At 48.7% G+C, this 16492-nt stretch overlaps 1 protein-coding gene across 1 annotated transcript in view; it reads right to left on the bottom strand.

Annotated features, from left to right (window-relative positions):
* Positions 1-16492, bottom strand: part of LOC147693350 (transient receptor potential cation channel subfamily M member 2-like) — a 1918272-nt gene that overhangs the window by 566749 nt on the left and 1335031 nt on the right. Inside the window, exon 23 of the mRNA XM_086933680.1 lies at positions 12635-12845. Within this exon, the coding sequence (XP_086789806.1) occupies positions 12635-12845 (211 nt within the window). The remainder of the gene's footprint in view (positions 1-12634; positions 12846-16492) is intronic.

Consider the following 16492-nt stretch of genomic DNA (forward strand, 5'->3'; position numbering starts at 1 on the left):
TTATAGCCGCCCTTGATCACCCAGACCGCTCGATCCCCGCATTTCTGTGAGAGGTGGAATCCTTTGGCGCGGTGTCCGGTTTTAAGATAAACAGGGGAAAGTCGCTCATACTGCCACTGGGTGGCAACGCCCGTTCCTCTGAGGACACACCGGTGTACGAAGAGAGCCTGCAGACGAGATCGCAGATTCCGTACCTGGGTATCACCCTCACCTCCTCCACGGATTCGACGGTCGCCCTGAATTATGCAAACCTAATATCCCAAATCCGCTCAGATGTGGCACGGTGGTCCAAACAGCCTCTTTCCCTACTGGGGCGCGTTGCGGCGGTGAAGATGTCGGCTCTGCCCAAGATTCTATATGTTTTCCAAACTATTCCGGTATTACCGCCGGCAGGCGCCATTGCCACCCTGCAGAGTGCCTTTCAGCACTTCATCTGGGGGGGAAACACCCGCGCCTGCACAGACAGCTAGCCTACAGGTGCATGGATGAGGGGGGTCTTGGGATCCCCAATCTTCAACAATACTTCCAAGCAACACAGCTCTGCTACCTCGTCGAGTGGTATAGGCCGCAGTCTGAAAACACTTGTTCCAGGACAGGGCGATGGCTCAGACGTCCCTCTGGAAAATTCCATTTCTCCGCCGACACGACAGGCCGCGGTACCTCCAGAAATCGCCTATTACCCATACTATCCTGCACGTCCAGGATACAGTCACCATCAGGAAAGGCCTTACGACCTTCCCCTCCCCGCTCACTCCCCTCTTCGATAACCCGGAATTCCCGCCAGGCACTGCCTCATACGCGTTCTCACAATGGCGCAGCACCAGCTGCGGGTCAGCTGAGCATCTCTTCGATCTGCAGGGTTTTCTTCCCCTCTCAGATCTATCTCGGGGGTACGGCGTTGCTTCACCCCACCTCTTCCAATATTTCCAACTCCGGCACTGGCTCACTCATCCTGACTATGCATCATTGGTTGGCAGACGAATGATGGATTTTGAACTCTGACTAGTGACAAAAGACTCGGATAAACGCCTTATCTCGGAACTCTACCAGATGCTCACACCCCCACTCGCGAAAGGTCGCACGGCGGGACAGAAACGCTGGGAGGCAGAGCTAGAGAGATCGTTGTCGTACCGGGAATGGCACTACGTATACTATAGAGATATCCACACAACACGCAATACTGCCGGTAGAGAATCTGAATTGAAAATAGCTATATACTGGCACCTTACCCCCGTCCGGCTCAACAAAGGGAACCCCGACTCGGAGCGCGCTTTGCTGGAGGGGCTGCGGGGAACAGGGCACACTGACTCACCTCCTCTGGGATTGCTGAGAAATCAGGGACTACTGGAAAGCGGTATTAGATGGCATAGACAGCACATTCGACACTGAAATCCCGAGGTTTCCTGCCTACACTCTCCTGGGCCTTCCCAACGCGATCACCTTCCCCCTGAAATCCGTGCGCGGCGTCTAATGGGAATTGCCATGCAAGCCGCATCCCAACACATTTTGTCACTTTGGGGCACAACCACTAGGCCCACTCACACAGGATGGCTACACAAAATCTGGTTCACACTGGGAATGGAGCGTATCCAGGCCACACTTACACAGTCAGCTGACACGTTCCGCAAGATTTGGTTACCAATACTGTCCCTTCTTTCGAAGAAATTTAACGAAATTACATGCCCCAGATACCGCCTTACAGAGATTCCAAATGATCCTCACCTATCTCATGAAGAGACAAGTTGGACGGGCTGTAGAGGCCTTGATGTTTGCTCTATTAATTTGGCACACTGGTTGGGGCGGGGTGGTTAGGGGGGGGGGGGGGTTTGGTTTGTGTTCTTAAGATTGCATTTTCCTACCAGGCTTCATACGTATGTCTTTTGCCTTATACTCATGGCTCGGTCCATGTATCCCGATTACCGCTTGCATTATAGAGAAGACATGCTTGTCTGTCTCATACGCTATTTGTATGTGGAACCCTCCTTTTGCAATGTATTGCCTGTGCTTTTTCTAGAAACCAATCAAACAAATTTGAATTTAAGAGTATATGGAGCTGGGAGTTTGTCATGACAAACTCCACAGCCCCATAATGGCTACAATGAAAACTGAGAAGTTTGGTATCACGTTAAACCCACACTGATGCCAGTGTGGGATTTAATGAAAAATGCACACAGAGGGTATCTTAGAGATGCCCCCTGAAAAAGTCAAGTCAAGTCAAGTCAAAAGTCAAGTCAAAAAGATTTATATAGCGCGCTACATACCCGGAGGGTCTCAAGGCGCTTGAAGAAGGGTGGGGAGTTATTTGTCGAATATCCAAGTTTTAAGTTGCTTTCTGAATGCTAGATGGTTCTGAGTGAGACGAAGGTGAGTGGGGAGTGAGTTCCAGGTTTTAGCTGCGAGGTAGGAAAAGGATCTACCTCCCATGGTGGTTTTATTGATGCGAGGTACGGTAGCAAGGGCTTGGTTGGAGGATCGTAGCTGACGGGAGGGGGTGTAGAAGGAAAGACGTGTGTTGAGGCATTCGGGTCCAATTTCATAAAGTGCTTTGTGTGTGTGGGTTAGGAGTCGGAAAGTAATCCTCTTATTGACGGGGAGCCAGTGGAGGTTTTTCAGGTGACTAGAGATGTGGTCTTTACGCGGGATGTCTAGTATGAGTCTGGCTGATGCGTTCTGGATGCGTTGGAGTTTATTCTGGAGTTTTGCGGTGATACCGGCGTATAGGGTGTTTCCGAGGTCCAGGCGGCTTGTAACCAGTGCATGGGTGACCGTTTTTCTGGTTTCGGTGGGGATCCAGCGAAATGTTTTTTTGAGCATGCGAAGAATGTTGAAGCAAGATGATGAAACGGCGTTTACTTGTCTGTTCATAGAGAGTGAGGAGTCCAGGATGACGCCCAGGTTCCGTGCGTGGTCCGTCAGGATGGGAGCTTTTCCAAGGGCCTCTGGCCACCAAGAGTCGTCCCAGGCGGAGGGGGAGGTACCTAAGATAAGGACTTCTGTTTTGTCTGAGTTCAGTTTCAGACGGCTATGATTCATCCACTCAGCTACTTCCTTCATTCCTTCATGTAGGTTAGTTTTGGCGGTATTAGGGTCTTTGGTGAGTGATAGGATCAGTTGAGTGTCATCCGCGTAGGAGATGATGTTGAGGTTGTGTTGGCGAGCGATGGCCGCGAGGGGGCTCATGTATACGTTGAAGAGGGTGGGGCTGAGTGAGGACCCTTGGGGTACGCCGCAGATGACTTCAGTGGCCTCTGAGTTGAATGGTGGGAGGCGGACTCTCTGGGTTCTTCCGGTGAGGAACGAGGTGATCCATTCCAGTGCTTTTCCTTGTATTCCGATGTTTCTGAGGCGCTGTAGAAGGGTGCTATGGCAGACTGTGTCGAAGGCTGCGGAGAGGTCGAGTAGGATGAGGTCTCCGTGCTGTGTTTGGCTCGGAAGCCGGACTGTGAGGAGTCGAGGGATTTGTTTGTTTCGAGGAAGGCGGCGAGCTGGTTGTTGACAGCTTTCTCGATGACTTTGGCTGGGAATGGAAGGAGCGAGATAGGGCGGTAGTTTTTGAGTTCGGTGGGGTCCGCTGTGGGTTTTTTCAGAAGGGCGCTGAGTTCTGCGTGTTTCCAGCTTTCCGGGAAGGTGACGGAGTTGAGGGAGCAGTTGATGATGTCTCGAAGGTGTGGTGCTAGGGTGGAGTCTGCTTTGTTGAAGATGTGGTGAGGGCAGGGGTCTGTGGGGGATCCTGAGTGGATGGAGTTCATCAGGCGGATGGTGTCTTCAGTGGAGATTGGGTTCCAGTCATTAAGGATATTCAAGGGGGGTGAAGGTCCTGCAGAAGGTTGGGTGGGTTGGTCTCCGGGTCGGTTGTCGAAGCTGTTGTGGATGTCTGCGATTTTGTTGTGGAAGAACGAGGCTAGGGAGTCGCAGAGGGCTTGAGAGGGGGTGATGTCGTTGGAGTTGGCTGAGGGGTTGGTAAATTCTTTGACGATGTTGAATAATTCCTTGCTGTTGTGGGCGTTGTTGTCTAGTCGGTCTTTGAATGCGGCTTTCTTGGCAGATCGGATTAGTTGGTGGTGTATGCGGGTGGCGTTCTTGAAGGTGTCCCTGGTGCTGGTGTTTGGGTCTTTTTTCCAGGCCTTCTCAAGGGAGCGACAGAGTTTCTTGGATTTCTTAAGATCATCGTTGAACCAGGATGCGTTTTTGCTGCTTAGTTTGATATGACGTTTTTTCAGCGGTGCTAGGATGTCGGCGCTGTTGGATAGCCATTGGGTGAGGTTAATGGCTGCTTGGTCGGAGTTTGAGGAGTGGGCAGGGGGGTTTTGGAGAAGCGATGCAGAGATCTGATCGATGGTGATTTTGTTCCAGTTTCTTCGCATAGTAGGTTGAGGATGGTTGTGAGTTGTGGTCTTTTTGTAGATAAAGTGTACGCAGCTGTGGTCCGTCCAATGGAGAGTAGTGGTGTGACTGAAGGAGACATGTTTGTTGGAGGTGAAGATAGGGTCGAGTGTGTGACCAGCGATGTGGGTGGGCGTAGTGACAAGTTGTTTGAGTCCAAGGTTGGCGAGATTGTCCAGAAGGGAGGTGGCGTTGCTGTCATTGTTCTTTTCTAGGTGGAAGTTGAGGTCTCCCAGCAGAATGTATTCCTCGGAAGGGAGGGTGTGTGGGGTGATAAAGTCAGTGATAGCGTCGCTGAATTGTGTACGGGGTCCTGGAGGTCGGTAGAGGAGTGTGCCTCTGAGTGTGGTTTTGGGGTCGGTGTGGATCTGGAAGTGAAGGTGTTCGGCGCTGGTGAGGTTGACGTCTGAGCTGGTTGAGATGCGGATGGAGTTCTTATGGACGGTAGCGATGCCTCCTCCTGTTTGGTCGGTGCGGTCCTTGCGGATGATCTTGTATCCTTCCGGGATGGCTATGGTGATGTCTGGAGCCGATGAGGCGTTCATCCATGTTTCTGTTAGGAATGCGACGTCGGGAGAAGTGGTGTCTAGTAGGTTCCAGAGGTCGATGGAGTGTCTGTGGACTGAGCGGATGTTGAGCAGGATGCATTTTAGGTGGTTGGGGTCAGATCTCGGTTGTGTCCACTAGTGTCCACTAGTGTCCAGGCTGAGTGGCTGCTTTCAGCTGCCACCACCAGGCATGTTTCTGGACCCCTGGGTCGAGAGCGTGTTGCTCTCAGGGACCTGAAACAATGCACATCCTGGGGCGAGGTGCTTAGCCTCCTCCCCCAGGATGTTAATGGTCCGCGAAGGGGAAGCTTCAAAGGCTTTCCGACTTCGTGAGCTTCCCCAGGCCACTTGCTGCTTTCAGCAACTGGTCCCCACTGGTTCTGACCCCCACTTTGGGCAGGAAAACCAGTGAGAAAAACAAGTGAGGAAGAGAGGTGTGCCCACCTCTGCCAACTCCACCCCTCAGGTAGGGGAGGCGAGGTGAATCACAATTCTCAGTCCCTGGACCCAGCCAACCAGGGTGAGGCATATACCCCCTCCCATAGGAGGATGGCATAATAGAGGTGTACCCACCCCAAGGAAGGGACCCATTTGTCCTAACCTTTACTTACCTGTAATGCCCCTAAATTTAGTATTTAAGGGCACCACGAACTGTGCTTCCTCAGACAAGAAGAAGACAAGAAGATGAAGGACCGAACAGCCATGCCAAAGCTAACACAAGGAGGACGCCCACTGACTTGGCCCCAGCCGTACCTGCCTGTCCCCACCTCAAAACTGCTACAGCAAAATACTGGTGTGTCCTGTAGTCAGCAACCTTGAGAAACCTGGAGAACCTGCCTGCCTTCCGTCCCAAAGACTCTGTCTCCTGTGAACACCAGATTTGTTTAACAACAGACTCCAGCCCCCCAAGGATCCGCAAGTCTGCACCTCTCTGCACCTGACACCCACAGTTCAAGTTTGAGTGGCTCAACACCAATAGGAGGTCTCCTCGGAGATCCTGTCCCGGGATCCTGTGACTCCTGACCTGCCTCAAGTGTTCAGCTGACGCCTGCAGCCTCAAACCAGAAGGTCCCCCCAACTGCGACCAAGAGCTGATAAGAAGATACCATCGTAAAAGGCACCCCTGCACCTGATGCCCCACAGCCTTCGGTGGCCCAACCGATGGTGCCTAACCAACCCCCAGCACCACAATCTACCCCTCTAAGCGGTGGTCGCACCCAGAAGACATTTGTCCCCAAGCCTGCAGTGTGTTTGCAAACCGGAGACTCCCCACTGAAAGCTACAAGGTGCCCAACGCTAAAACAGCACTCTGTACCCGACCCAGTGCCGCTGAGGATTAAATTTTTTTGCTGGCTTGAACCTCCATTTGCTCTGAACCTAATTCCAGGAGCTTTGCTCCCAGAACCCAGCGGCCTGCTTGTAAGCAGCCACCAATCGGAGGCCCTCTATCCCCCATTGGATAACATTGGGCCACAGCACTCTGCCTCAAGCCGCCCTAGTGCCACTGAGGGTGTAACAAGAGTGCATTCTTGATCCAGGGGGACCCCTGAGTCTAACCCCAGAATACCAAATCCCACAACAAAGTACTTACCTGTTAACCAATAGCACTATTTTCCTCCACGGGATAACATTGACCGTGTTTCTATGAAAAGTTTCTAAGTATGGAGCTGCAGAATCTAAGAAATCCTTTAAAACTGTAACTAAATAACCAAAATACATTTACTTACCTGTTTACAGGAAATGTCCCAGTGCAGTATCCATTTATATTGCAATGTGTAAGAAATGTAATCTGTGAAGTAATCTACTTGATATTCTACTAAAAATCCTCTACAAAGTATATGTGTTGTACTCTAAAAAGCATTGCATTTTCCATAATAGTACTGTAATCAAAACAAAGTGGATATACAATTGCAATCCATACTGTGTTACAACTGCATTACTACTGTAAAGTATTTCTTCTTTACCTGTCCCAGGCTTTCTTGGTTCTAGAAAATAAAAGAACTGAAAGAATATTTTTTCACTAAACAAATGCTTAATACTACCTTCTGATGAAGCCTTACTGCTCAACCACACTACCACAAATAGAGAGTGAGGTGCAATCTACTTTACCTCTGCCTACCTTTTGGGTTCCACTGGACTCTGTGCACATGATACCTCACTTTGATATAGTATATACATAGCCAGCTTCCTACATATGCAGGACAGGACGGGGAGAGGCGGAGACGGGCATTGAGGAAGGAAGGCACATGACACACACACACTTGGACTGGGAGCACCGAGACATGCAGTACACGACTCATACACTAGGAAAAGCAGACAATAGCATGGAGACAGGTGTGAGAAGTTGGCCTGGCATATGCTGTCCACTATTCTAGTGGGCACCTTGCACCAGTCCAAACGACCCTTATTGAGAAAGCTCTCCTTGTGGTAGCTGTGGAGAGCAGCATTCGGGCTAAGTCTTGAAGGAATGTAAAGCAGCTTGTTTTACCAGTCTATAATCTCGTGAATGACAAAATGAAAGAAGAACCACACCAGGTATATATATAAATATATGTATTTATTCTAAACACATCCCTCTATCCTCTTTATGAGGCTATAGGCAAAAGTACATTCAGTAAACGTAATAACACACAGTAAATTAGTAGGGGTGACCGAATTTTGCGTAATCGCGTTACGCAAATCCCCGCAAAATGGTAAAAAATCTCAGCGAACAGCAAGAAATTCCGCGAACACGCGGAATTGCTTGTTTGCGATGCTTTTTTCCTGTTCGCAATTGCTGTATGCGTGCTCGGGGAAAATATCTTGCGAACACACATTTTGAGAACGCAAACAAGCAAAAAATGTCGCAAATTCGCAGAATGCAGAATTTTGAGCAATTTTGCGTTCTCTACGGAACGCAAATTACCCACATTCTGAAAATTCCGCGAGAGGAACGGAATTCACTCCCCAGACCTATACATTAGCACAATAAACATTAAGCCCTAGGGGCGTACCAAACCATATATTAAGAAAGTGGTGTAAGAACCACAACTTGCATAGATACAAGGCCTAGAGCCTGTAGAACTGCTGGGGTCTCCAGGTACCAATAATCAATTGTGGAGGGAGAAGGAAGGCGTGATCCATTCAGCTTCCTTAGTTTTCATATGCTCAAAATCAGGTGGGGAAAGATCACTTGTCCTGTATAACCTGGGTATGCAGGTTGCGTACCGATATGTCCCACGTTGAAGCGGTAGATCTTGGTTCTCCGCTAACTAGTCACGTGTTTGCATTATCATAGGGTTAGTGGTTATGCATCCTCCAGCCGGAGGTTTACCCCTGGTTAAAACAATAGTGATCAGTGATGTGTGGGGTATGTTAATTAAAAATGCTCGTACAGCCAGACGTTCGTCTTTATTGGGTCTGGATTCGAGTTGGTATTAAAAAGTAAGATCAGACAGGTGCATGAGGGTTTTTCATTTGGGACATATCGGTACGCAACCTGCATACCCAGGTTATGCAGGACAAGTGATCCTTCCCCACCTGATTTTTAGAGTCTCCAGGTACCACTCAAGGTAGTCACACAGGGGACCCACGGAGGACGCATGCAGTGTGTGAACACAGCCGCAAATCACCATTAACTTCTATGGGGAAAGTCGCAGTTGGAATTTTAAAGATATAGGACACTTAGAGGAGGACTTTGAGCAAACTACTTTAGACTTAAGGGGTTCTAGAGTCAACACCCACGGGAGCATCGGAGTACTCTAGTTACCTCACCCAGGGAAGCCGGGTGCATAGGTGTCTTTTGGTTTTGTCGTCGTTTTCAATAGCGATCTGCTGCAAAGTGCTGCGGCTGAAAAAGTGGAAAGTGTCCGGGTGATCCAAGCCTGGATCAAAGATCAGAAGAACCTGAAAGCAGAGGGGACAGAGTCTGGGTCACTAGCCAGTGACCAGGGGCACAATAGTCGAATGCCCACCGATGTCGAGTGATTTCAGGTGAAGAAGGTGAAGCTTGGCTCTTCTGCCATGAGGACCAGGAGTTGTGGACGACAACTCAGAGCTGTGTTCGAGCTGTCCCACAAAGGATGTCGAGTGCTGCAGTGTCAGTGCCTGGTTTTACCCCAACAAGCCTTGGCAACAGCAACCACGCAGGAATCAAAGAAATGCTAAGGTGTACACCAGCAAGGTCCGAGGGACTCACCACTTGATAGGGAGTCAGGGCATATCTGAAACAACCAGGGAAGGCCAAAGAAAATCAGAATGGCCTTCATGTGGACCTACTAGTCAACGGACCAGGGATTGCATAGGAGCCTTGAGCTGAAATGCAAGAAGCGGGCTCACGGAACACTCGTGGAGTGTAGGCCCACAATATTTGGTGCAAATGGTGCTCGGGCTACAAATAACCCAACGCACAACTTCAGGAAACCTCTGGAAGTCAATGCACTAAGCAAATGTGCACGGTGTCCAGGGGTTCTGGTTCCACGTCACGTGTGAGGGCTGCGAGTCTCAGCTTTGCTGGGGACTTGGGTCGGCCTTCGAGAGCTTCAGAGATCTCGTGAATGACAAAATGAAAGGAGAACCACACCAGGTATATATATATAAAATATATGTATTTATTCTAAACACATACATCTAATCTCTTTATGAGGCTAGAGGCAAAAGTACATTCAGTAAGCTTATTAGCACATAGTAAATTAGGACAATATACGTTAAGCCCTAGGGGCATACCAAACCATATAATAATAAAGGGGTATAAGAACCACGACTTGCATAGATACAAGGGCTGGAGCCTTTAGAACCGCTGGGGCCACCAGGAACCACCCAAGGTAGTGACACAGGGGACCCAGCTGCGAATCACCATTAAATTCTATGGGGAAAGTCGCGGTTGGAAATTCAAAGATAGAGGTCACTTAGAAGAGGACTTGGAGTAAACCCCTTTAGAACTAGGAGGTTCTAGAGTCAACATCCATGGGAGAACCAGAGTACTCAAGTTACCTCACCCAGGGAAGCTGGGTGCATAGGTGTCTTTTCGTGTCGGGCTTCGTCGTCGTTTTCAATGGCGATCTGCTGCAAAGGGCTGCTGGCGTCCAAGTGGAAAGTGTCCGGAGGGCTCCAAGCATAGATCGGAGATGTGAAGAATCTGAAAGCAGAGGGGACAAAGTCTGGGTCACTTGCTAGTGACCAGGAGGAAGATTGGCGGATGCCCACCGATGTCAGGTGAAGAAGGTGAAGAAGGTGAAGCTTGACTCTTCAGCCACGAGGTCCCGGAGATGTCGACGATGACCAGCAGCTGGATTCAAACTGTCCCACAAAGGATGTCGAGTGCTGCCGTATCGGTGCCCGGATTGGATCCAACAAACCTTGGCAACAGCAACCCACGCCGAAAGCAGAGATAGGCTTCAGTGTCGACCAGCAAGGTCTGGGTGACTCACCACTTGGAAGGGAGTCAGTGCAAGTCTGGAGCAACCAGGGAAGCCCAAGGAAAAGTAGAGCTACCTTTTAATGGACCCACAGGTTGGCGGACCAGGGTTCGCGAAGGAGCCTTGAGTGGAAATGCAAGAAGCGGGCCCACGGAACACTCGTGGAGTGTAGGCCCACAATCTTCGGTGAGGATGATGCTTGGATTTTGGGTTTTAAGTAACCCAAAGCACACCTTTGGAAAAGTTTGGGAAGTTAATGCACTTCGCAAATGTGCACGGTGTCAGGAGCTCCAGTTCCACATCACTCGTGAGGGCTGTGGGTCTCAGCTTTGCTGGGGACTCTGGTCGCACCTAGGGAAGTCTGGAAATCCTCTTCCTGGGCTGCGGGTACTTCAGAGTCTGGCGGGAGCTTCGAAGATGCAGATCAGCAAATGCTTTGTTGGTGCCTGTTTGAAGAGGGGAGTCACTCCTTAAACCCCAAAGGAGATTCTTCTGTCCTATAATCGTTAGTAGAGCATCACAGTTGCAGAATTCTGTTTCAGAGTTTCGCCCAGGTGTAATCTAAAGTCGTGTTGCCATGGGTCCCTTAGTTATACTAAGAAAAGGGGTTGGATATACTCTGGCGACCAACCTATGGGAAGGTTTGGAAAGAGGGGTGGCTACACCCATTTCTTTTGTCCAGTTTTGCACCAGAGCAGGGGCTGAGTGTCCCTGATACCGGTTTGAACTGGACTATGCACAGGGACACCAAATATGCCCCCAGTGCAGACTTTCTGGCACTCTCAAAGTGCCCCCACCCAGACCTAATACACTAAGCCTGTCTGGGAGATGGTTACACCTCCCAGTGACAGGAAACCTATTGTCCAGGCCTCCCCTGCCAGAGTTTCGTCCAGCAGCAGGAGGTCAGACGCGTGTCTGTCGCTGCAGCATCCATTTTGAGATGCTGGGGCTCGTTTAAACTAATACTGGGCAGACCAGTGTGTACATGTCTCTCGCTCTAAAAGGGTGGAATTCTACCCCCACCGCCAGGACTGGCAGGGGGTAGGATTCCAAAGTGTTTGACACCAAACACAGCCATTCCAAAGTTAGCATTTACCGCAAGGTTATAATGCACTTAAGAATATATGTTCTGGCTGCTTCACAGAACAGCCTCAGAGAATAGATTGCAAAAGCTGTAGAGGGGTCCTGATCAGGCATGGGCACCCTCTCATACAAAACCAATCACTCTGCCTTCAGGATTGATAAGGCCTGCCATAGGAGTTTATATGTGTCAATGATTAAAGGTAGATATAGGTAACCTATATCTTAGTAAGGGGTGCATGCACCACCTTACCCAGGCTGCAGTACCAGACCTGTGGTGTCATTTTGGAAGGTTTCCCAGGGGTGGTATAATACATGCTTCAGCCCCTGGTAGGCCTCTGGGGTACCTATGCCCTTAGTACCTAAGGTACCATACACTAGGGACTCACAAGGGTACCCCAGTAACCAAACGTGAGTGTACCTAAAGTACATGCAATTCTTTTAGAAAGGAAGCAGGTAGGCTGGGGCCCTGGATAGCAGGGCCGCAGCCAGACTAAAGTCGAAAAACAGTGAAACACCAGGAAAAAGTGGGGGTAACCATAATAAGCAGATCCTACTCTCCTACAACAGGAATGCACAAGAAAGACACACTTGGACAGGGAGCTCTGAGACGGGAACATGCACTCCATGCCTCACACTCTGGGACAGGCAAAGACTGGCCTTGCGATTGAAATGCACAAGACGCCCATTTGGACTGGCAAATACTGACATTGAGACATTCTATGCATGAGTTACACAATGGAACAGCGAAACACTGACCACTGTAATCGAGGCACAAGGCCCGTCAGCAAAACACATACAATTGTTCAGTGGTTGCAATGCTCCACATGTCGACAGAGAGTCTAGTTAGTTCGTTTGTCACTTTATTTGGAAGGTTTTCCCTTCCATTAAAGTACATGCATATCGAACAGTCAACATTACATCTAGTTATCAACATAAATAAACTGTCAAATTATTATCAATCAAATAAAAACATATCTGCACAGAACACTATATATTAAGCAAGAATTAAAAACACGAAATAGAAGCAGATTGTTATAATAATAAAGTGTCAAGTGCCCTCAAAGCATGTCTTAAAAATTAGCCTGTATGTGATAGAGTGTCTAATTGGGATTAACTCGCAGCCAGCAGACAATTGCATACAACTGGAACAAGGTGGCACAGAAACAACAAAACTATGCAGTATAACATAACGTTCTATGTTAGTATGATTCTAGGTTTCCTCACCTGCCGTCCTTCCTCATAAACTAAGCTGATGATCCAGATGTAAAGCAGGATCTCTCTCCAGGAAGGGGTAGTCTGGAAATCCATCATCAGCACATAGGCGAAGAGCCAGAGGAATCCTATGTATGATGCAGCGTTGTAACAGAAGACCACCACTGGGGCAGTGAAGAAAGCATGCAGGCGCAGCAGACAGGTCAGTGTGCCCAACTGCTTCCTTTTGTTGGAGAGGAGAGATACACCATCAGTGTCAATGAATTCACAGTAAGACTCCATTCCATACTATCTTCTAGGCAGGTTTACAATAGCTCACTTCCATCTCTCTCAACCCCCCACTCCATCAGAAATAGCTCAGTTCCAAGCCTTGTAATCATCTATCACAACCTACAACAAGCATTGGCATAGCCAATAGGTCTCGCCTTTGGGACCTTATAAATGTTTAACCATGCAACACTTAATGTTGTTGCACCAAGAATATTGTGCTGCATAACTAAATGCTTATAAGGTCCCAATAGCGAGACCTATTGGCTATGCCAGTGCTTGTCTTTAAAGAGAGCCCAGCAACTATAACTTGCTAACAGGCCGATCTTTTCTAAATAATGAGCATCCACACTATTTTTGCATTAGGTGAGACAAAGTTTATTCCTAAATGCCAGGTGTCCAATTATTATACTGTACGCTCTCCTTGTACAAGCATGTAGGGATTGTATGAGCCCCCTAGATTTGTTTGGTTTCTTTCATGTTTCTTTCATGTAAAGTACCTGCTTATTTATCCTTTCAATGTAAAGCACACAATGATTGGTAATGTTAATGGTGTTCTTGTGTCATAATTAATGCAGTTGCAAAACTACTCATGGGCTATCAACGTTTTGTTTTTCGTTTAATTATCAGAATGAAGCTGGTGGTCGCTGGTAGGGAGTTGAAGCCCCCCCCTTTATCCTACCAAGATCCCTTGCATGACATCGCCTGATTTGTAAGGGAAGGCAGCAGCCCATCTCATTATGTATGCAGATGAGGCTGAAGGGTGTTGTATTATTCATTCCCTATACTATGCAAGTTGTGTAAACAAGCTCTCCAGGGGCTTCACAATCATTGGCGCAGCCCGCGGCAGAGGGCCCAGGTCCAAGGACAGAAAGGGGTCCACTGCACCTTCTGCTGAGCTGTGCACTACAGCACTTTTGCTATGAGGACAATCAGGAGGCAGATTTTCTTTGGATAAGTGCTCAAAAGCAAGCTGATCATATGTCTAGGCATGCCCATTGTGGCTTTTCATCATCTCTTTGCTCCCACTGTACCCTTCTATTGCCTCACCGGATCACTCATGTGAGCAATGTACAGCTGTCCCAAGAATATCAAAATCAGCTCTCCACGCATGAAGACCATTCTGCTACATCTATAACTTAACTAACATAAATACACAGGAGAAAGAATAAAATAAGAGAATAAAAAGAGGAACAAAAAAAACAAAAACTAGGTAAACAGTGAGAGAGAAAAAAGAATGGAAGAAGCGAAAAAGCGAGCACTACCTGACAAGTATAACAAGCATTTGCAATGCAATAGGTCTCGCATTAGGAAAGTTTGAGCTATTGGTATTGTAAATAACAAATATTTTATGTATGTGTTAGTTTTGAAAATAGTGAAATTAATAGCTTTGTCATTACAATGCCAATAGTTATAATTTTCGCAAATGTGACGCCTATAGCATTTGTAATGCAATATGTGTTGTATTTACGTGACTTAGATGTGTTGATATTTCAAATAACAATGGCTTTTACTTTTTAAAATAATTATTAATTAATAAAAGTTATTGTAATTTTTAATGGCAATAGCTTAAACTTTTGTAAATAATTTTTGTGAAGATTATGTTCAGTGTATTTTATTGTGACGAAAATCCAAGAACAGAAGTGAAATATTAACATCTTTTTGTGACATTTGTAATAAAGCTTGAAACATTGAGAGAACATATTTGAACCACTTGTTGAATGGTTGCACAGATTGATGCTGTGGTGGAGCTGAGTGATGTTGTGGTGGCGACGAGTGATGCTGTGGTGTTCAGTGATACTGTGGTAGCGCATAGTGATGTTGTGGTGCCCCTGAGTGATGCTGTGATAGATAGAGTGAGTGTGATAGATAGAGTGAGCACAATAGATATAGGGAGTGAGAGCAATAGATAGACAGATAGAGAGATAGAGTCAGGGCGATAGATAGATAGAGAGAGTCAGGGCAATAGATAGAGAGATAGACAGACAGATAGACCGAGTGCGGGTGATAGACTGAGTGCGGGCGATAGACCGAGTGCGGGCGATAGACCGAGTGCGGGTGATAGACCGAGTGCGGGCGATAGACAGACAGACAGATGGTTGTGTGTGTGGTGTGTGTTTATGGTTGTGGTTGTGTGTGTGGATGTGTGTGGTGTGTGTTTATCGTTGTGGTTGTGTGTTTGTGGATGTGGTTGAGTGTGTGGTTGTGCGTTGTGTTTGTGTGTGGGGTTGTGTGTGTTGTGTTTGAGGTTGTATGTGGTTGTGTGTTGTGTTTGGGGTTGTGTGTGGGGTTGTGTGTTTTGTTTGGGGTTGTGTGTGTGGTTGTGTGTGGGGGGTTGTGTGTGGGGTTGTGTGCGAGGTTGTATGTGTGGTTGGGTGTGAGGGGTTGTGTGTGGGGGGTTGTGTGTGTGGGGGGGGTGGAGTGTTGTTTGTGTGGAGGGTTCTGTGTGTGGAGTTGTGTGGGTGGGGTTGTGTGTGTGGGGTTGTGTGTGGTATGTGTGTGTGGGGGGTGTGTCACTGTGGGGGGGTGTCTGTGTGGGGGGTGGGGTTGTCTGTGTGGGGTATGTATGTGTGGGATGTGTGTGTGTGTGTTTGTGGGGGGGTTGTGTGTGTGGGGGGAGTGTCTGTGTAAGGGGGGTTGTGTGTGTGGGGTTGTGTGGGGGGTTGTGTGTGTGTGTGGGGTTGTGTGGGGGGGTTGTGTGTGTGTGGGTGCTTGTGTGTGTGGGGTTGTGTGTGTGTGGTATGTGTGTGTGTGGTATGTGTGTGTGTGGGGTTGTGTGTGTGGTATGTGTGTGTGTGTGTGGGGGGGGTGTCGGTGTGGGTGTGGGGGGGTGGGATTGTGTGTGCGTGGGGTTGTGTGTGTGCGGGTTGTGTGTGGAGGTTTGTGTGGGGGGTTGTGTGTGCGGGGGCAGTGTTTGTGTGTGTGGGGGGGGTGTCTGTGTGTGTGTGGGGGTGTGTCTGTGTGTGCGGTGGTGTCTGTGTGGGGTTGTGTTTGTGTGGAGTTTGTGTGTGGAGTTTGTGTGTGGGGATGTGTGTGTGGGTGTGTGTGTGTGGGGGTGTGTGTGTGCGTGTGGGAGGGAGGGGTTTTGTGTTTGGGGGTTGTGTGTGGGGTTGTGTGTGGGGGGTTGTGTGTGTTGGGTTGTGTGTGTGGCGGTGATGCGGTGAGTGGGGTTTAGTTGTAAGGGGGGGCGGGGGTGTGTGTGTGTGTGCAGAGGCATTAGGGGACTGCGGCGGGTGTATGCGTGCGTGTCTGTGTGTGTGTGTGTGCGTGCAGGGGGGCGGCAGTGTGTGTATGTGTGCGCGCTCCTGTGTGTGTGCATGCATGCAGAGGGGTGGGGGCTGGCTGTGTCTGTGTGTGTGCGCCTTTAATGCATGCGAGGGAAGCAAAAGCAGGGGCTGTGAGTTAGTCTGCGCAAGCGCGGCTCAGAAGCGCGTTCCCGCGGTCAAAACTGAGACTACAAAAGCGCGCGTGTGAGTCGTGTCTTCATTCCCAAATACGGCTGACAATAGGTCTGAAGCAGACAGCAATCAATACTTACGCATTGAATGCAGGTCTGCTCGACCTAAAAATTGTCAGTGAACCATGTAAGATGCCACGAAAGGC

Source organism: Lissotriton vulgaris, chromosome 8 (genome assembly GCF_964263255.1).
Source record: "Lissotriton vulgaris chromosome 8, aLisVul1.2, whole genome shotgun sequence".
Taxonomy (NCBI): Eukaryota; Metazoa; Chordata; class Amphibia; order Caudata; family Salamandridae; genus Lissotriton; species Lissotriton vulgaris.